The sequence below is a fragment of the Macrotis lagotis genome, chromosome 1 (genome assembly GCF_037893015.1).
Source record: "Macrotis lagotis isolate mMagLag1 chromosome 1, bilby.v1.9.chrom.fasta, whole genome shotgun sequence".
Taxonomy (NCBI): domain Eukaryota; kingdom Metazoa; phylum Chordata; class Mammalia; order Peramelemorphia; family Peramelidae; genus Macrotis; species Macrotis lagotis.
The window spans coordinates 485,599,950-485,621,951 of record NC_133658.1 but is presented as its reverse complement, the minus strand read 5'-3'; the positions used below and the strand labels follow the sequence as shown (position 1 = coordinate 485,621,951).

At 34.8% G+C, this 22,002-nt stretch overlaps 1 protein-coding gene across 4 annotated transcripts in view; it reads left to right on the top strand.

The window, feature by feature from the left end:
- Positions 1-22,002, top strand: part of VWA3B (von Willebrand factor A domain containing 3B) — a 237,656-nt gene that overhangs the window by 148,261 nt on the left and 67,393 nt on the right. For all 4 annotated transcript variants that reach the window (XM_074213732.1, XM_074213731.1, XM_074213729.1 and 1 more), the window contains 7 exons: positions 1,338-1,436; positions 4,667-4,849; positions 8,414-8,544; positions 11,450-11,607; positions 14,751-14,921; positions 17,989-18,046; positions 18,174-18,330. In XM_074213732.1, the coding sequence (XP_074069833.1) occupies positions 1,338-1,436; positions 4,667-4,849; positions 8,414-8,544; positions 11,450-11,607; positions 14,751-14,921; positions 17,989-18,046; positions 18,174-18,330 (957 nt within the window). The remainder of the gene's footprint in view (positions 1-1,337; positions 1,437-4,666; positions 4,850-8,413; positions 8,545-11,449; positions 11,608-14,750; positions 14,922-17,988; positions 18,047-18,173; positions 18,331-22,002) is intronic.

The window sequence follows — 22,002 nt, the reverse complement described above, 5'->3', positions numbered from 1 at the left end:
GAGATTGTTTCCTTGTCTTTGGTTAATTGTTTTTGACTCTTCCTGACCCCATTTGAAGTTTTTCTTTCCAAATGGCGTGATTTGTCATTTCTTTCACTGGTTCATTTTACAGATAAGGTAACTAAGGCAAAGAAAATGGAGTGACTTCCTCAGAGTCACATAGCTAATAAATGTCTCAAGTCAAATTTGAACCTTGGATGATGAATCTTCCTTATTACAGTCTCAGTTCTTTTTCCATTGTGCTACCTAGCTGATCCTGCTGATTCTTCAACTAAATAAATTCTAGTACTTTTCTGTTACTTCAAGAGTTAAATACTAATATCTCCATTGTTTACTTAAAGCTCTTTACACTCCAGTTCTACCTTTTCTGGCTTATTACATTATTTTTCTTCATCTACTCTATAGTTCATCCAACTTGGGATATGTAACCTTTCATCTTTCATCTAGGTGCTCCCATTCTGGGTGGTTCAGGAGATAGAATGACAGACTTTGAGTCAGGAAGAAGAGAATTCAAATGTGACCTCAGAGACTTTAGCGGTGTTACCTTGGGCAAGTCATTTAATCCCTCTCAGCCTCAGTTTCCTCAACTGAAAAATGGGGATAATAATACCTCCTTCATAGGATTATTGTGAGAATCAAATAAATAATATTTGTATACTGACGGTGCCTTCCTTCCATCCTCCCTCCCTCCCTCCTTCTCTCCCTCCCTTCCTTGCTTCCTTCCTTCTTCTCTTCTTTTCTTCCTCTCAGAATTCCTAATTTCCTTCAAAGTCCAGCTTAAAAATTATCATTTACATTTGTTTTTTCTTGAGTTCTTCTTAGTTGGTAACATTCCTCAAAATTGCATTTCATTTGTTTTATATATATATATATATATATATATATATATATATATATATATATATATATTTGTTGTTGTTGTTTACATATGCAAATATATGTGTATACTGGGGGGAGAAGAATCCTATGGGATGTATATTCTTTGAGGACAGGTACTATTTAATTTTTGTCTTTTTATCTATAGTATCCATCAGTGCCTGTGGCCCATAGTAAGCATTTATGCATATTTGTGGATTGAATGATTTTAGCAAGATAGGTGAGAGTGATGACATTGGAGCTGGGGGTATTTGATGAGAAGAATATTGCTTTAAGTCCTAATAAATAACCAGGGTCTGGATCAAATCAGTGATTTTAGGGATAGATGGAAGCCTCATGGAAAAAAATACATTTTCTCAATTGATTAGATGTGTAGAGTAACAATTAGAGAAATTTATTTTTGCTTAGTAATATTTCAATTTTTTTCTTTTTAATTTTCTCCTCACCAACTACCCACACAGGTTGGAAGTTCTACCAATACAATGGATGCCCTTAAAACTGCTTTTGCTGATAAAGAAACAAAAGTAATCTATATTCTGACTGATGGGAGACCTGATCAGGTATTATTTTATCAATGGGGAGAACAGGAAAGAAGTTGCAGGAAATATTTGAAAAAAAAACAGCTTGTGAATGAATTAAGTCTTCAAATTTCTCAAAATCTATTCTGGTTAAAAAGTTATTGGGAAAGATTCCACATTTTCTTTTTTAGTTGGAAATCAGTTTTTTTTCCATCTAAAGACACTGGGGAAAAATGAATGCAAGGGTTACTTACTCTTTAAGATTATTATACAACTATAAATAACAAATAATATTCCATGAAAAATAAAGATAACTTACTTGAGAAATTAGTTGTTATAGCCCATGGAACAAGATACTGGAACATATATATATATATATATATATATATATATATATATATATATATGTATATGTATATATTTATATTTATATATATATATGTATATATATGAACTACTGCTAATAATGTCTTTCAGGATCTTATCATCTCTTCCCTCTTTTCCCCACTCACATCTCCATACATACTATCTTTGGTCAGAAGGTCATTACTGAAGGTTGCTACTAAACATTAGATGAATGGAACTGAACAAATTCTTTCTTTAAAAAAAATCATTTTAGGGGCAGCTAGGTGGTGCAGTGGATAAAGCACCGGCCCTGGAGTCAGGAGTACCTGGGTTCAAATCCAGTCTCAGACACTTAATAATTACCTAGCTGTGTAGCCTCAGGCAAGCCACTTAACCCCATTTGCCTTGCAAAAACCTAATACAAAAAAAAGAATACAACAAAAAAAATCATTTTATGTAATAATCCAGTCAGTGGTCATGCCTATCTTAGTTGGGTTCTCTTCTCCTATCAAGAATTTCTTGCCCTCCAAGTCATGGGAGCTATGTTACTGAAATCAAAAATTGAATCATGGAATATATTTTCATATAAAATATTGTAATATAGAGAGGTTTGTTTTTGAAGTAAGTTCAAAGAATCCTTTCTGAACTTCAGAAGGATTTTGTTAGATTCACTCCATCTTCTAAGTAAATTAGATTAGGTCATTTGTTAGAGCTAAAGAAAACGTATTTGTAATTTATAGTTGAAAAATATTTGGAAAAATGCTGGAAATGTAATAGATAACAAGTCTTTCTGCTTCTGTCTCCACATCAGTCTCATCTAACGTTTCTTTCCATTCACACATCAAATATCTCAGTTCACCCAGATTATTGCCACAGCTTCCTAATTGCTCTCCCTAAATTTCAAGTTTTACACTATCTTATACACTACTCCTAAAACAGCTTTACTTGAATGTATATTTGACATAAACTGCAATGGTTTCCTGTTATCTCTAGGATAAAGTATTAATATTCATATTTAACTTTTAAAGTGATACATAACCCGATCCCAACCAAGCTTTCCAGTCTCATTGGACATTATTCTTCTCAAGTTCTGTGATCCAGTCTGTTTTGATTTTCCCAACTGCTGGTATCATCCCACCAAAACTAACTTGTGTTTAATTATTTGTATTTTTTCCTAGATTTATTTGGTTTTTATTTTGTTGTATTTACTTATATATTGTGTACTTTTTGTCTTCCTTATTAGAAAGTAAGCTCTTTAATATGGGATTGTTTCATTCTCTTTACTTTCATACTCTTTACTTTACAGCATCTAGCACAGTGTCTGGCTTACAATAGGCACTTAAATTCCTGATTTATTAAAACAGAATCAAGGAGAGGATTATGAGTAGGAATAGGGGCACTTCAAGTTATATAGCATGAATTTGTAATTGGGTATGAGATGGAAAGCAGAGACTATGATTTATTCATTTTTATATCCTTAAAATAAACCTTCTTCAAAGAATACTATAGCTTAAATCATAGGAATAAAACAGCTCCCAGTGTAGCCTGAACTAGAATAAAATGCAATTGGGAAATAGTTAACAAAAATAAAAATATAAAAGAAATGATAATGTTAATAAATGGTTTTCTAAGTCAAAATGTGATTGACAGGGATCCCTATGTATGGTTTAGTGACCGTATTTCTACTTGAGTCTGACTAATGTTGCCTATTAATGTTACCTGTGTATTATTGTATTTTTATTTATTTTGTTAAGTATTTCCCAATTATATTTTCATCTGATTTGAGCCCCTCTCAGTATGGCAAGCCACATAAGGACCTTCAGAACTCATGAGGACTTGGAGATAAAAGACTCAGGACTAAGTCCTGGATCTGTCTATAGGTGTGTGATTGTTGACAAATTTTTAAACCTCATTGAGCCTCAATTTCCTCATACTCAAAATGGGGGTTATTAATAATTGTACTATGTTCTTCACAAAGTGGTTGTCAGAAATTGGTTCCACGATCTTTTAAGTGTTTTAAAATTATGAATTAAATAACATGTTGAGCTAAATTGAATTGGCTTCTTTGGCAGTTTTGTTAGTTTGTCTCTGGCTTGACTGTCAGTGATTCTAGAAAGCAGATGGTGGGGAGTGACTAAGAACTCATGATTATTCTGGTGGACCCACAAGATGTTTAAAAACAACACACTGAGTCTTAGTCCCCAACTTTGTTGAACAACAAAAATCCTCTGTAAATATATTTGGAATGATGAGATCCAGCCCCATTGTTATCCATATAGGAATGGGAATGAGATATGAACACTCAATTCCACTCTTCTTTCCCAGGTCTTTCCAAGACCTCATTAATCCTTGGGGAGGGGCATTAGGATGCCATTTCTAGACTTTGGTTATGCAAGATAGTTCTCCACATTCCCAGGCTTCAAATAAGCATAGGATTGCTTCCTTTAGAATGTAATCTCCTTGAGGATAGTGACTGCTTGCTTTTTGTCTTTGAATCTACAGGACTTAGTTTAGTGTAGGAAAGCCCAGTGCTTTGCTTAAATAAATGCTTACTGATTGATTTCCCTTAAACATTTGTTTTATATTTATTGTCCTATCTGTCACCTACTCTGGGTGCAGATCATCACCTTCAGAGTTAAATGCACAGTATTTTTTAAGGCAGAAGGACTTTATAAGCCCAGTTGCTTATTTAAACTCATGAACCATGTCAGTTGCTGACTTTAAAATGAAACTAGCATATCTCTTGTTTAGTCATGAAATTATAAATTGAAAATTACTGATATCACAGTAGCATGTGTACTAAGGAATTAGTCTTTTCTTTTCCCTCCTTTTCTCTCTATCTCCTTCCCCCACCCTTTTCCTTCCTTTTCAACTTCCCCTTCCTCTTCCCCCATCTCTCTCTTTCTTTAAAAAAAACCCAACAATAGCCTGTAGAAACGATTTTTTGTCACCTTCAACATCAAAAGAACATCCCTATTCATACAGTCTCCTTCAACTATCACGATGAAGAAGCCAATGAATTTTTGAAGGAACTTTCCCACAGGACTGGAGGAGAATTCCATTATTTTAATTTTGGTTCCCAGGATCCTTTGGACCCACATGCTTACATGGTAAGAGTTGAGATGATAGGGGAGGTTTATTTGGTTTAGAATTTTAGACCTTAGATTAGTTAACCATGATTTTTTTTTATCTTATTAGAACAGCAAACACAAAACCCTACAACAAAATGCCTCCCTAAAAAGCTGTGTGAGGATGATTTTATTGATTTGTGCATTTATCACAGCATACTATTTATATATTGTTTTGTCCCCAAATTGGTATTTTTGTCCTCTTATTGCTTTAGAAGTGATATAACTCCTGACCTAGCCACAGGAAAAGAGAGTGAGAGTAGCTACCTACTTTTCTGACCACCATAGAGGAGAGATGAGAGAGAAAAATAGCAGCAAAAGATTTATATATGAGAAAGTGTTAAACTTGGAGTCAAGAAGACCTGAGTTCAAATCTTTTTTTTTTTTTTTTGCAAGGCAAATGGGGTTAAGTGGCTTGCCCAAGGCCACACAGCTAGGTAATTATTAAGTGTCTGAGAGGGGATTTGAACCCCAGTACTCCTGACTCCAGGGCTGGTTGCTTTATCCACTGAGCCACCTAGCTGCCCCCTGAGTTCAAATCTTACCACAGATTTCTGGACTTTGGACATCTCTTTGAACTCTGCATCAGTTTTCTTATCTATAAAATGAGAGAATTGACCTCTAAAGTCTTGCTACCTACTCAAAATCTATGATGCAGAGATTAGGTAAACGTCAGTGAGGACACATTCCCAGAAATGTATTAGTCTTCCCTTTGCTTCCTGTCCAATTTCCTCTTGCTTACTCCTTAGGTCCCTCCCTCTCCCCAGAAGGAAAAGGAAAAATAGCATCTTGAACATCTAAAACTTTGTGTGGACATGAATGCTCTGAATCCCTTTGTTATTATTTATAAATTTTTTAATTTTCAAATTCAAATTCTCTTTTCTCCACCTCTCTCCCACCCATTGTGAAGACAGGAAAACTAATGCCCACTATACATATGCAAAACTTATTAGCCTGTTGCAAAAAAGAAGGAAAGAAAGGAAGGAAGAAAGATTAAAAAGTGAAAAATTATGCTTTCATTTGCATTCAGAGTTCATCAGTCAAACACCCTTAAAGAAATAGTCAGTTTTGATTTGATAATTTCTGACTCTGAGAGCAATAGAAAATTGCTTCCTCAGGTGCTTGGAATGACCTCAACAAATAAGACCTCTACCAAGGAGCTAATACCTTGATGGTGTTAATTCATGAAAGGAATGAACTGAAAATACAGTAATTCAAGATTAGTTTGAATAACCAGTATCCTTTGATACAAAATACATGGGATTAGAGCACCATTTGTTAGCAGTATTTTGTATTTAGTGTGAATTAGTTTAATCATATTGCTTTCCTCCTAATAATTTTGTTCAAGACAGTTAAGTAGGGAATAGGAATTTCTGCAGGAGAAATGTGACAGGAGAGAACATTGATAAAGAAGAGACTTTTTTTCAGATGAAATCACTTAATATTTGATGAAGGAAAAGATAGAACAGAGTTAGAAATCACAATTGAGGAGGGTTTGCTCAGTCAGTACATAAGTGTTTGCCCTTTGTTTTTTTCAAAGAAGACCATGATATCAGAAAGGTGATGCCATGACATGCATATGAATTGGATTTAAGTGAGGGTGTGCTGTGCTAAGTCACCAACTTCACTTTCTCTACTAGAGTCCTCTGGGTCTAGGGGTCAGATATGAATCAGAATGGCTGGAGATAGTCCTGGATGCAGCAAGGCAGTCAGATTTAAGTAACTTGCCCAAAGTGATCCAGCTAGTGAGTGTCTGAGGTCAAATTTGAACTCAGGTCCTCTTGACTTCAGGAACAGCACTCTACTCACTGCCATCTAACTGCTCCTTTTGAGCAGGTAGAGATGACATGGAAGATGAGATCTTTGGATGATGTATACTACAGAGGAGAATCTGTCAAAGACAAACTTTGCTGTATAGTTTTGACTAATTTTGGCCTTGGAGAAAGATCATGTTACAGTTCAATGATCTTTTCTTGGCTTTTATTAAAGAAATGGAAAAGCTAGTAGTCAAAACTGAGAGATTTTTTAAATTAAAACTTCATTCACTTCTTTCATGGAGATGTCCCATTTCTTCACTCAACACAGAATTTGGGGGTTAATAACAAAACAATAGTTAAATCATTTGCTTTGTGAATTATCTTTTTTGTGCATATGCCTCAAATGTTGCCCTGATGAAAGAAAGACATGTTCACAGAGAAGTCATCAGTTCAATGCATCTGATCCCCAGAGATATTGTTCTGTAGTAACAGGATATGTGTTCAAATCTTATATTTATTACCTTTGTGACCTTGGACAAGTCACTCAAGATTATTGGATCTCAATTTCTTCATTTATAAGATGAGGCTATTGGATTAGATGACCTCTAAGTTTCCTTTCACCTCTAGGTTTATATTCTTACTGAAATTAATTCTCTCTAAAAGTTGACCTGACATCCTATTTTTGGAAATGGCCTTATGTGGAATATGCCTAAATGGTAAATTTGGAACTACAAGTGCTACACAAGTCTTTGTATGATTTTAACCTTAAAATTGCACTGGCAAGGGCAGTTAGGTGGCGCAGGGGATAGAGCACCTGGGGTCCAGAGGACACTCAGTAATTGCCTAGCTGTGTGACCTTGGGCACGTCATTTAAACTCATTGCCTTAAATAAATAAAATTTTTTAAAAAATTGCATTGACTTTTGGGATATTCTCTATGCTAGTTAATGCTTTTTTCCTACATTTTGCAAAGGTTATAGAAAGGAAATTATCATATATATATATGTATATACATATATATATATATATATATAGATAGATAGATAGATAGATAGATAGATAGATATAATCTTGTTTGTACAAAGTTGTACTATTATCTCTTCCTCTCCTGCTTTCCTCTGACTGATCTTCCTTCCTGAATTCAAATCCCACCTCAAACACTTACTGAGTTGTGACCCTGTGCTGGGCAAGTCACTTAACTGTATTTTACTCAGTTTTCTCATCTGTAAAATGAACCAGAGAAAGAAATAGCAAACCACTTCATTGTCTAACAAGAAAATCCCAAATGAGGGTCATAAAGAGTTGGACATGAATGACAACTACCTTTCTTTCCCCCATTAGATCTCAAGGGTAGGGACTAGTTTTGCTATTCCAGCACTTACCATAAGACCCAGCATATAGAACTTAAAAATACTCAATGAGGGCTAATTTGGAAACATGTTTTGTGTGACTTCACATGTATAATTGATATCATACAACTTAACCTTCTCAATGGATAAAGGAGGGGCCTGAAGGAATAGAATTTGTAACTCAGAAATTTTAAAAAATTAATGCTAAAATTATAGATAAATAAATAAATAGAACTTTGGAAAAAATGTTTGTTAACTTAACCAGACTTTAATTGAAAGATGACCTCCTGACTAGACTTTTGGGGAATTGTAATGGAAAAAAAATGAAGTCTTTTTGTTTCCTCTTTTCCTGAACCAGATGACAAATGCTAAGAAATGTCCTAAAATTTAGATCAGTCATATCTTCTGAGTAGTATATGTATCTGCTTTTCATTTTGGCAGAATGGACAATTGAACCTTTTATTACACGAAATTGAAATTGGACAAAATGACCTTAAGAGAGTACAAAACCTTCACACTGAATCCATGATGTTGGACTGTTGGCATAATGCAGAAAAAAATGGAAAATCTGAGTAATTATTCTATCTTTCACATGACATATGTTTTTTCATAATGTCTTTGAGCCTTCTGAATTTGTTGCTAACTTTTCTTTGACATTGTTTCTCCTTTTTGGCATATTCTTCATGATTTATTTTTTCAAAAGGAGCCTTAATTTAAGGTTTCCTTAAGATTGATTTTTGAGAAATTAGATAAAGAACATTTGTAGTTTAATTTTAAACAGAATTTCACTTCATTGTGCTCAAACAAACTTATTTTAGAGACAAAATGACAAATCATTAAGTTAGCTTAGAATGTCATTCAAGGTGTTCCAGGAAGTACTAGAACTGAGATGTCTACAAAAAATTCAATATTTCTACCGCTTGACACTGCTGTTCATTTAAAGTATTCAATGGAGCATCAACAGTATTTTGATGTCTTTAAAAGGAAGGTGAGAGTAGGTGATGCAACTGAATACATTGAATGAAAAAGAGGAGTGACTGAGGGAGGGAAGTAGTAGAGGAAGTTTGGGTAATGAGGATCAAGGAATATTTTGATTCTTCTATCAGGACCAATGAAGTATGAAATAAGGTACCACCAGACTGGAAAGGACAACTAGGGATATGGCATCAAGCCTTCCAAAGGCTATTCTCTATTGCATCATGAGCTCTCCAGGTTCTCTATTCCTTGATACCTTTTCAAACCATTACCATTGCTTTTGTTACACTCTTATTTTCCTAATTTCAACTTTTTTAGATAAAAAGTTCAATTCTAACATCAGCCTTTACTCTAGGGGTATTTGTAAATATTTAATAAATAACTCTCTAAAAAGTAAAATTATATTTTCAGTACTAATTATTTTCTAATTTCAGTCATTTCAGACTTTTTGGGACCCCATTTTGATGTTTTCTTGGCAGAGATATTGAATTGGTTTACCTTTAACAGATTAAGTCACTTGCCTGGGATCACACAGTTAGTGAATAAGTTCAGATTTGATCCCGAGGAAAATGAGTCTTCCTGAGTCCAGGCTTGGTGCTCTATTCACTATACCACCTAGTTACCCCCATCCAAACCTAGTAATGATCTTTCCATTGCCTAGAAGATGGCCCACAATTTGCAACCCCCTAACCTCATAAGACTATATATTAATATCTGTGTATTGCATACACAAATATGAGTCATGGACTCATTATCAAAATTTTATTTTAATGTGAAGTAATTGATAATTATATCTGTTTTGAAAAATTTGAATTTGTGTTTCAGACTTGAGAAGGTTGAATACATGAATGTAAGAATACATAGAATCATAGATAAAGAGACAAAATGGACCTTCAGGGTCATCTAGTCCAATCCCCTGATTTTACAGTTGGGGAAATTGAGGTCCAGCATTTCCTATAAATCATAGATTCAGATTTCAAGATAGGTCTGCTGACTCCAAATCCCTTACACTGTGCCTCCCAATTAAAAGAGTTGTTTAATTGAATGTATTATTCATAAATAATTGTTATTTAGGACAAATTAATAATTAAATGAATAAATAACAAATATAGCTATAGATATGCCATTGCATAAGTTTGTCTGTTCACTCTGCTACTCCACTTAACTGATTCATCTTACCAAGCAATTTAACTGGGTAGGTTGGTTCACCAGTTTTTCTGCTTCTGCCATTAGTTTGCATAACTAAATTAAAGAGTAGCTTGATTCAAAATAAGCAGAATAGAGGTGGCTAGGTGGCACAGTGGATAGAGCACCAGTCCTGAGTTCAAATCCGACCTCAGACACTTAATAATTACCTAGCTATGTGGTCTTGGGCAAGCCATTTAACCCTGTTTGCCTGGCAAAAAAAAGCCTAAACAAACAAACAATCAAAATAAGCAGAATAATGATACTATGTATAGGTCAAACTAATACAATTCAAAGAATAGAGAGAGAAGTTAAATAGCAAACCACTTCAATATCTTTGCCAAGAAAACCCCAAATGCGGTCACAGAATTGGACAGGACTCAAAATTACTTAAACAACAATCTAGGATAATATAATCTAATGGGCTTTCCACAGCACCCCCCCCAATATTGCCTTCACTTAAATGTCTGTAGTAGAATTCATTTTGATTCTTTTCTTCTTTATATAAAATACTCGAGTCAACATTCTACAAGCATTTATTAATCCCCTACTACCTGCAGAACCTGTTAGTTGCTAGTGAAGAAACACAATTTAGCTAAGATTTAATCTCTGTTCTCATGGGATGTTCACCTCATAGGAAGTCAAGTTACCAAACCAAAGTTTACTAGACAATACATGACAGATCTGTCCAAAAGAGGAAAAAATATATTAGGAGGTAAGAGTCGCTGTGCATGCAATAATATGTCTGGACTTCTTCCCAAATCTTAACTTCAGGCAGAAAGATGGAAGTTTTAGAAAAAAAGTATATACCACCTAGTTCCTGGTTAGCTAGGTCCATAAAGAGTAGAACTATTTAAGCAGGAGTGAAAAAGCTGCAGTTGCAAAAAATCTGTCCTGGGACTGTGTTTCTATTTCCCCAACTTAACCTTTTTTCTACCATGGGGGCTCCATGATGTGTTTGTCATCATGTATTGTAACACTGAAGTTCTTTGCATATTCTGGGGAACCTTTCTGTCTTCCAAGGTATCACAGGTTGTAGAATTGCATTTGCCATTTCTGCATGTTGGAATTTTGTTTTTATTTTTCATCGAATAACAGAAAGTTTGTAAAGCATCTCTGAAATTCAGTCACACAGAATTTGATTATTTGGATATTTTTCATATGTTCAAGTATGAAGTAGTTGAATGATTTAAGGGTAGCATTTTTGCCATGATCTTTTAATAATATATTTGTGCATTCTTGTTAGAAACTTCTTGTGCTCTCTCTCTCTCTTTGCCATTTTCCTTTTCTAAAAAAAAAACAACAAAAAAACTTCAGGTATAAAAAACCCATCTATGCAGTGTTTTCAACAAAAGAAAAGACAGTAGATCCACCTTTACAGAGACCTACACTGAGAACAGTTTCACCAGTCAATTTTGATGGTCTTTGTGGAAACTCACCTCAAATTCTTCAGAAGAAGAAAGTGCCATTTGCAGGTAACTGTCAGTCAGTCAACTAGCATTTATTAAGTGCTTACTGAGTACTAGAAGTGCTAAAAATGGAAAGAAAGGCAAAAAACAAGGACAAAAATCCTAGCCTCAAAGAACTAGCCTAATGGGAAAGACCATATTTAAGCAAGACAAAATATCATTAAAAAGACAAAATGTACAAATAACACATATAGTGGATAAATTGGAGAGGATTAACTGAATGGAGGGGTCAGAACTATGCAGGATGAGGAAAAGGTGCAAAAGTGGGACTTTAGGAGGTGGGACTTGAGGGAAGCCAGGAGGAAATGATGAAGAGACATGGGGGACAGCCAGTGAAAATGTCCAGAAGTTGAAAGGAGTGTTGTAGGGTGGGAACAGAGGTTGGTGTCACTGGATTGGAAAAGAGATAACATGGAAGAACACTGGAAAGTAGGGTGAGGGCAGGTTATAAAGGGTTTAAAAGTTGAACAGAAAATTTATATTTTATCCTAAGAATTTGTGACTTATATGTTTGAATTCCTTTCCTTGATGCAGGTACTTTTATTCACTTTTTTTTGATAATCTCTGCAGCTTCTATATAAGCAGTGATTTGGAGTTAGAGCAGATTTTCTGGCTGTAGCTTCCAATGTTCTCATGGTCAGTTAACTTTGCAGATAGCATGCCCAGACCTAACCTCAGTGGGTGTCAGTGGGTATTTGGGCAGCCAATACAGTACTCCTAATTCTAAAGCTCAAATCAGGGACATGAAGTGAGGAAAGGCAAAATTCTGCCTCCTCTGCCTCCATCCTCCCACTTAAAAAAAATTGCCCCCAGATATGTTGTCTTCCTATGCAAAATCCAAAGCATTTGTTGCTATTACTTTTTTTTTTAAGTGTTTGCCAGGCAGTGGGGTTAAGTGGCTTGCCCAAGGCCACACAGCTAGGTAATTATTAAGTGTCTGAGGTTGGATTTGAACTCAGGTACTCCTGACTCCAGGACTGGTGCTCTATCCACTGCTCCACCTAGCTGCCCCTAATTGCTATTACTCTTAATGTGGATAAGTTTAAGGTTTGCCTATAATTGCCAATTATAAAGGCAAAAACATTTATTATTATTATTATCATTATTGACTTTTATGGAAGTAGCTATGTGACTCAGGAGTTAGAGCTCTGGCCCTAAAGTTAGAAAGATCTGAGTTCAAATCTTACCTCAGACACTTACAGTGTCTGTGCCTGGGCAAGTCACTTAACCTCTGTTTCCTTCAATTCTCTTATCCATTAAATGGGGCTATTAAGAGCACCTACCTTCCAGGGTTGTTGTTATCGAATAAAATAAGATAGTATTTCTAATGTACATTGAAAACTTTTTAATACTATAATAATACTAGTTATTTTTATTGTTATTGTTTAAATTTTGATAGCTACACAAAACACTTATTTGAAATATGCATGGAACCTGGGGATCATATTGACAATCAAAAATTGAATTTATTAATAGAGGCCTCATTGATTTAACCAATTCTGCTTTATTGGCAGCTTCAGTAGAAGAAAAGAGGATTTAGGGATTTGTAGGAGCTGGGATCTTATGTTAATGGAAGTATTTTTAGCTTATCCTCCTTGTTCCTATCCCCTTTAAGAAGACTGAATAACTGGTCCCTTCTCTGTACCTTGAAATGGAATGAAACAGGTAGAGGTCTAAGAGGAAAAGTGAAATTTTTCATTTTTTCTGCATACTCAGCTTCATCAGGAACTACTGGCTATTTCTACATTGAGTAAATCAGAATGGGTACTAAAAATGACACAAAATCTTAGGTAACAGGCTTGAAGTCTCTACACAAAGTCTACTTGTTGGTCATCAAAGCTTAAGACCAACAATAGGAAATGGATCATGGAATAGTGGCCTGTCAATCATGAGTAAGGAATCAAAGTAAGGATACACAACACAACCAAGGTGAGACCAAGGCAATGAGGTTTCTTATCTTTTTTTTTTTTTTTTAGGTTTTTTTTGCAAGGCAAATGGGGGTTAAGTGGCTTGCCCAAGACCACACAGCTAGGTAATTATTAAGTGTCTAAGACCGGATTTGAACCCAGGTACTCCTGACTCCAAGGCCGGTGCTTTATCCACTATGCCACCTAGCTGCCCCCTGGCAATGAGGTTTCAACCAAACTTAAATCAGAATCCAAAACAGCTGTTGTGACATACTAGAACGAAGGTCAACATAGGAAAAGCAAGTAATATAAATCAGAATATTAGACCAACAGAGGAAAGCACTACTACTTTAACCAAGTAGATCCCAGAGCTTCCTATCTCTTCAAATAGTCAAAACTGACCAATTACCTGGGTATGATCGATGGGTAAAGTCGGCAAAGGTTAGTTCAGAAGGTGACTTTGGTCTCACTATGTAAGAAAATGTACATGTTAATAAGATCCTTGGTATCACCTGCCCAATTAAAAAGAGGAAAATTCAATTAAACGTTATAAGTGTATTTTTCTCCAGTGTCATTTGTTATTGAGTCATTTTAGTTCATCCAACTCTTCATGACCCTATTTTGAGGTTTTCTTGGTAAAGATACTGGAGTGGTTTTCTTCAGCTCATTTTACAGTGAAGGAAACTGAATCAAACAGGTTAAGTGCCTTGCCTGGGATCACAAAGCTAGTAAATGTCTGAGGTGGTATTTGAACTCAGGAAGATGAATCTTCCTGATTCCAGGCTGCACCACCTACCTGATCCAAATTATATACTTCATTTACAAAGTCAACATGCTATTTTGCAAAAGGTATATACTATCTAAGATTTGATTTTCTAGATCTTCTCTAGCTTTGCTTTCTTTCTGCATGCACAAGCACTTTCAAGGATTTGAGTTGCTTGTAATTAAGAGTATGGATCTGCATGTATTATTAGACCACAGAATAGAAGATACAGGGAGAGATCAGAAACCCCCAGAGTAGCTATTTAAATTTGATGATATTGTATATCCCAAAGTAGAGTTTGGAAATCAGTATATATGTCTGTTTAAATGGAAAAAAGCCTAAAGCTTAAGAAAGGGAGTGGGGACAGTTTTTTGTCAGAGAGATTGTTGACTGAGTTTTAAAAGCTGGACTAAACTGTTTCTTCTCCCTCCCATTTCCCACCAATCTCCCAAACCACTCCTTTCTGTAAATGTCAACAGAATCAACAAAAACTAGTGTGCTCAGGAGTTCTTTTATTGAAAAGAAGTTCAATGAAGATAACTTGACTGAAAAAAAGCACCTTCCTCCTGAAAAAAAAGAGTCTTTCAGAAAACGAAGCTGTTCCCCCAGTCATAAAGGTCAACTTGCAAAAGAGCTAGATGAAAATGCAGGTGTGTTCTGATTTACACAAGAATGATATTAATAGATTGTAGGATCATGGTTTTAGTGCTGTAAAGGACCTTAGAGGCCATCAAGTCCAATCTCATTTTTACAGATGAGAAAACTGAGACAGAGATTAGTTGACTCTCAATATGACAAAGAGGTCACAGAGTTAGTAAAGATATGAGGCAGAATCTGAACCTAGATCCTTCTCCCTCCAAGTCTAGTGCTCTATCATAGTCTGCCACTTAGCTGTGTCTCTTGGTTAAGATCGTGAATCTAGAGCTGGATGAAGTCTTTGTGGTTCCTTTGCTAAATTCTCATATTATACTTGAGGAAACAGAGAGCCAGGGAATAACTTACTGAAGATCACAAAGGGAATCAGCAGCAGAGGCATCACAACTGATACAGAGCAAAACAAACAGAACCAATAACACTATTACAATGTAAATTTTAAAAAATCATTAATGGATAGTGAAAACTCCAGTCAGCACTCTTCCTTTATTCTCCTCTTTCTCCTGAAGCAGCTATTTATAAATCAAATTGGATTTTATGTGCATTATTGAAAGAAGCTCTTATTGTATCCTTTTGTAAAAAACAACCTAATTGCTCATCTTTTCAAGAAATTTATTTGCTTAAAGTGAGAATCACATATTCATAGAATATTTATTTTAAAAAAATCCGTTTTGATAGTTCCTGTCTCTTCTTTGTCAGAACTGAAGTTTTCAAAAGAATTGCAAACTATAAATAACCGTATAAAAACATTCTCTAAATTGGGGGTTGGTAAACTAAGGTTCACATTGCTCAGAAACTAAGTATGATTTCGACATTTAAAAATAAAATTTTATTACATTAAAAACTATAAATAGCGTGTATGGGAATTGGACTTCCAGCTATTTTTTGCTGACTACTGCTCTAAATTACTGAAAGTATTAGTTAAAACGCCTTTGAGGTTCACCACATATCCTGCAAATTGACAAAAGATGGGCACAGTCAAGGAGGGTGATATTTAAAAATGTATGCCTTATTCTGCAACTTGAGTCCATCACATCTATATGAAGAGGTAGAAGATGGCTTAACTATCAGTGCTTTGGATTCATGTCATTGCATCGGTCAGAATTGTTGAGTTTTTTTAATATTGTTTTTCTTAACTGTTACTATTGTATAACTAGTTATTCAAGATTCTGCTCACTTTATATATCAGTTCATACAGGTCTTCCTAGACTTCTCTGAAATTATCTATTTCATTATTTATCATGGAACAAGAATATTCCATTACATTCATAAACCACAATTTGTTTGACTATTCCCCAATAGATGGGCACTTTAAGTCCTGGATATAAGGAAACTATATATAAGTTTTGTGCAATAAATTTTTCTTAATAGCAGCATCACTTGTAGCAATATCAAAAGTATTGAGAGCTTCTAAAATGACACATAAAATTGTGATGTTACATTGTTTGTATGAAAATAATTGCCCTGAAATAATACTTTGTTGAATGCTGTTCATATTCCCAGAACCAATTCATAGCATTAAATCATATACATTCCTATTTTTCTTGAAATTAGGTGAGCAGTGCCATGGTTATGTCTTCTTGGTATAACTAGCCAGGGTTTTCTGGGCATAATTAATAAGAGCAAAATTAGTATATTTCTCCATCTGTTTTTAAAAATTAAAAAAGTCTCCTTAATAAAAAGTCAGTTTATATATTGGCCAATAATACTAACCATTGAGTTTAAAAATAGTATATAATTTGAGCAAGATTTATAGACATCTAGTTACAATTAAGTTCTTTATTGACAAATGCCCAGTTGTTACTGATGTAACTTTAATTCCCCTAAGAATATATATATATATATATATATATATATATATATATATATATATATATATATTTTGCCTTCAAAAGTTCATGGCTGCACAGTGTGTTCTCCCCCAACAAGATGAAACCACATAATTGTTATTCTGAGTGAATGAATGAAATATTTGAACAGGTGCAAGTCCCAGGATTACAAAAAGGCATGGATACTTCCCTCAATGGGATTCCCATTTATTCAGTCAGCTAGGCAATAAACAATAAGTGCCTACTGTGTTGAGGGTATAGATACAAAAAAGAAAGATTTTTTTTGCCCCCCCAAGGAACTTAAAATCTATCAGAAGACAACTCACAAAAGGAAGAAAGGGAGAATGGGGGCGGGGAACCACAAAAGAAAGGTACATGACTCTTGAGAAGTTCAAAGGAATACAAAGAGATAGTACATGAAAAAATGACTGGCTCAGGTCTTCTCTTTAAATAGAGGCTCTGCCTTCCAATCAGGGTTCTTGAAGGTTTCTAAACCAGAACTTAATGGGAATCCTTTCTTTCCAATCACTGCTAAATATAGTTTGAGTTTACTAGTAATCTATATAGAATGATTCAATCTATACTTCAATTTTACACCTTGATTTCTGATATTGATCAATTTCTTTTAAAGGAGTCATAACCCTTTTCAGCTAGAAATGCAAGCACGCTCAGAGGTATAATTTTAAACAATATTTGAACAGAATTTTTTATTACCCTTGTATTGTCATGATAATACCGCTATGACCTTGAGCAACATCTCTAAACCTTTCTGGTCCCCTCAGTTCCTTCTTCTGTTAAATTGTGTGTGTGTGTGTGTGGGGGGGGGGAATGTGTTTCAATTACATAGCCTCAAAAGTTCCTGATGGCTCTTAAATCTATGATACTATGAACAAAGACTGTAACATAACAAAATATGGCTAAAAGATTTTGAGATACATAATAATGACACCATTGGGAATACTTTTTTTTTTAATTTAAGGCAATGCCCAAGGTCACACAGCTAGGCAATTATTAACTGTCTGATTTGAACTCAGGTCTCCTGACTCCAGGGCCAATGTTCTATCCACTGAGCCACCTAGCAGTCTCCATTGGGAATACTTTAAAAAAACAAAACAAAACATTTGCCCTTGACCACTGATAACTGAAGTTAGGGAAATAATAATGACACTAACATAGTTTGGTTTAAAACCCACACCTGAAACATCTTTGTATACTCACAACTCTTTCTCCACAGAAATGAATACAATAAGTAAAAAAATATTGGAAGTGAAAAGTACAGAACCAGACCAAGAGTAAGTATTTGAGTTTCACAAAGGTAAACTAGCATTTTTTTTTGCTATCCTTTTTGAATATGAATTATTTTTTTTCTCTCTCTCCCTCCATAATCTTCCATTGTACCTCACAGATATGTGTTCTTAGTTTTCTAGGTATGTCTTCAGAAACCTGGCTCAAGGTCCATGGCTTGGTTGCTAAGCGACTCACAATAATGGATGCCTTATCCTCTACAGCCATTCCACACTGCTCAAAATATGTGCCAGTTCTGGGCAAGCATGTCGTTTCTAAAGTATATGATTCGGTAAAACTGACACTATTCTTGGCAAGGTCTTTATACTATATAAGCTATGGTCCTGGTAGTATTGCTTCTAGAGAAGGGCTTTGATATTTCTTTGCATATATCATTTAGTTCCTTTAAATTTTTCAGAGTGTGTGTATTATACAAAAACTACATGTTAAATCATTAGAAAATGTTTATTCATGATGACAGCTGCTGAAAAAAATAGATTGCTAATGAATATGGCTTTTTTTTTTATCTGAGAGGTATGTAAAAATGGGTCTCCATGATACAGGTTCTTCTTGTCTATTTACCAGTGGGTGGTAGTATGGAGCTATTTCAATATAGATGCAATTTTCTGCATAGTATTATGGAACTGGAAAGGACCCTTGAAGGTTATTTCATTCTTTTTCTTGCCTTTTCACCTAAAAAGATAAGAACTTTAAGTTTTTAAAAGACCTCTAGATTACTTTTAACAATTTCCTTCAATAACTTATTTGATGTCACTCACTGTAGGAAAATTAAATCTTTATCTTAATCAAAATACTTGATGACCCAGAATAATTCTACTTCCTCCATTGCCCTTTTGAAGATAGATTAAAGCTCTCTGAGACTAACCCTTCTTGACTTTGTCAGTTATCAGATTATACCTTTCCTTCCAAAATGCACACACACATATGCATATATCACTCCCAGGTTACCCTAAACCCCAGTTCTTCTCATCTTATTTCATAAGTATTGGGTGGTTTACAATTTTAAAGTTATCTTTGAAGATTTTTTGCCACCTTTCTAAGTTTCTATGTTTAGTGTGCCTGTGATATGTCATTTAACCTCTTTGGGATTCATTCCTTCAACTGTAAAATGGGGGAGTTGGCTTAGATGACCTCTAATGTTCTATATACTCTAGGATACTCAAACATTTTAATCCATAAACACTTTGTACAACAAACTACAGGATAATTTTACATATTTCTTCCAAATACATTCAATCTGAGTGGTTGTAAAGCAACACAGATGACAGTTTTTGGAAATATCTATTAAATGTGATTTCTTCTATGATTTGCAAATCCTGATTTGTTTTCAATATAATTCACTAACTGTAGCAAAGATAAAAAAGATAAGTTCAATTAAAAAACAAAACAGGTTAGCATTTTTGAAGGACAAGCTCAAAATACAAAATAGAGAAAATTAAGAATGCTGATTAAAATGTTAGAGTCTAAATGATGTGCCCAAGAATGGAAACTTGAACTCAGATTCTCTGACTCTCAATCTTGCTCTTTCTAGTCACCAGACTATCTATGGATTAACAATGGAGTCCCAGTGTGGCAAATTGTCCCTACCTACCCTTTGACTTCTTTGCTTCCATTTTAACCTCCCCTCTATTCTCTGGTAGTAACCCTTTGATATTGTGGTCCTGCTTGCTTCCAAAGATTTATGGTCCGTGTAGGCAGGAATTTATTTCCTTATCCACTGAGCTTGGCTTCTCCTCAAAAAAGATAGCCAAGAAACCATTTTTTGTGTTCTTTAGGAAGGCTTATGAAGACCCCTTGTGCTCCATGAGTTTGTTTCATTAAGATTCTTCTGCAGTTTTCTTTGTAGGAAAACACATTCAGTATCATTTCTGTGAAACCAGTGGACTTTAATGGCATCTAAAATTTATCCGCTATATCCTCTCCACAGACATGCCCATAAAAGTGACTTCATTAAGATGAGAAAATACTCCTCCCTCCCTTTTTTGCAGAATGGGTGGTAAAGGATGGATGTGGCACACTGAATAGACTGACAGCCAGTGTTGATATGTTGGTTAGTTTTATGGTATTGCTGGAATTTCTCTGCCTTTCATCTTTCTTTTTTATTCCTACAAGGCATGTCTTTCTTTGAGGACAGAGTAGGGGGAAGGAATATATTTGAAAATTAAGGTGATTTAAAAACAAAACCATCAATGAATTAAAAAAATCTCTAAAAAGTGTCTAAGAAACAACAATGATAGAACTCAAAGTGAAATGACAGGGCAGTATTTAAGGGAAACTTTAAGAAATTTACTAGTAATAGATAATCTATTGTTTATCAAAAGATAATAAATCCTTAATCCTGATACTGGGGCATAACTATAGGAAAACAATTGCTCATAAGAAAATAATTATTTCATTGCTGTTCATATTCATGGCTGAGTATGCATTTTAATTTTTGTCTTTTGACTTTCAGTTTTTCACATGTCCTTGCTATTTAATACATGTTAAATAGATACATTGATGATTAATACAAATATTTATTAAACAACTTTGAATCTGATTATAGTACTTAATATACTGGCACTCCCCACTTTTCCAGAATAGTTAGAGAAATAATTTTTCCTCCTGGGGAAAAGTTGGATATAAGAGTTTAGTGAAATGTAGGAAGTTTTTGATGAGGAAAGCCTAATCAATAGAAATTTGTAACAGTTTTGCAACTTAGTTCTAGAGTTATCTAGAGCATGGGGAGGTTAATTGAGTAGAACAGCTAATATATGAAAGAATTAAGACTTGAACCAAGGTCTTCATGACTCAGGCTCCAATTCACTATTATGCTGTGTCTTAGAGGAAAGGATATTATGATTAATGAAATTTAATGGATCCTATGCTTGCTGTAATAGATATTTGGAATAGGAGCTAAGAGTCTTGAGTTCAAATGACTCACCTGCCATTAATTATGTGACTATGGGAAAGTCACTTCTCCTCTCTTGCTTAATTTTTCTTATCTTTAAAAAAAGGGCTAAAAATACTCCACCAGCCTCTATAGTACTGCTATGTAGGATTGATGCTCACAAATAGGATTCTGTGGGGATTGTCTAATTATATAGGATATTCCAAAAGTCATTGCATAATTTTAAGCTATCATTGCTTCTGATGAAGAAATTCCTATCAATGCCAGACATTGAAAGTTCAAGTGACTGATCTAGTGCCAGAAGAAAAACTTGAACCTCTAATAGTTTAAAACTACTTTAAGATTTTGAGGATACTCCTTAGAGATGAAATTTGATGGTGTATGGACATGATCTATGGCTTGTCTTTCTGGAGAGTAGGAAAAGAACCAAGAATTATGGTTGTTCTGCCAACACATGACTTGCCCAAGCAGCTAGGTGGCACAATAAATAGAGGACTGGCCTTACTTTGCCTTACATCCATGGCCATCTCCATCTCCTGGTTCACATCTAGCCATTTGGACCCAAAATGCTTCTCTTGATATCACCTCCTTGATGTCATGTTCTTTTTCAAGAATGAAGGACATAACTCAGGAAGACTTCAGATCAATCAAAGAGAGAGGATATTATTTCATCCAAAGGAAGTCTCCTCTCAGTAGTCATTAGAATTTAAAGCAATTTCAAGAACAAGATGGGGCCAGAAGCCAAGTTACAGTTGTAAGGAAAACATAAAAGATTAGAGTGTTCTAGATTTTTTTTTTTGGCAAGGCAATGGGGTTACATGACTTGCCCAAGTTCACTCAGCTAGGTATGTCTGAGGCTGAATTTGAACTCAGGTCCTCCTGACTCCAAGGTTGGTGCTCTATCCACTAAGCCACCAAGCTGCCCCTATTGAACAGATTTTTTTAAATCAGAATTAGAATACAATCCTGGAGGAAATACCATAAGAATAAGATCACAATGCTATTAAGGTAGAATAAGATGAAATACACACTACTATAATCTCAACCCAGCAT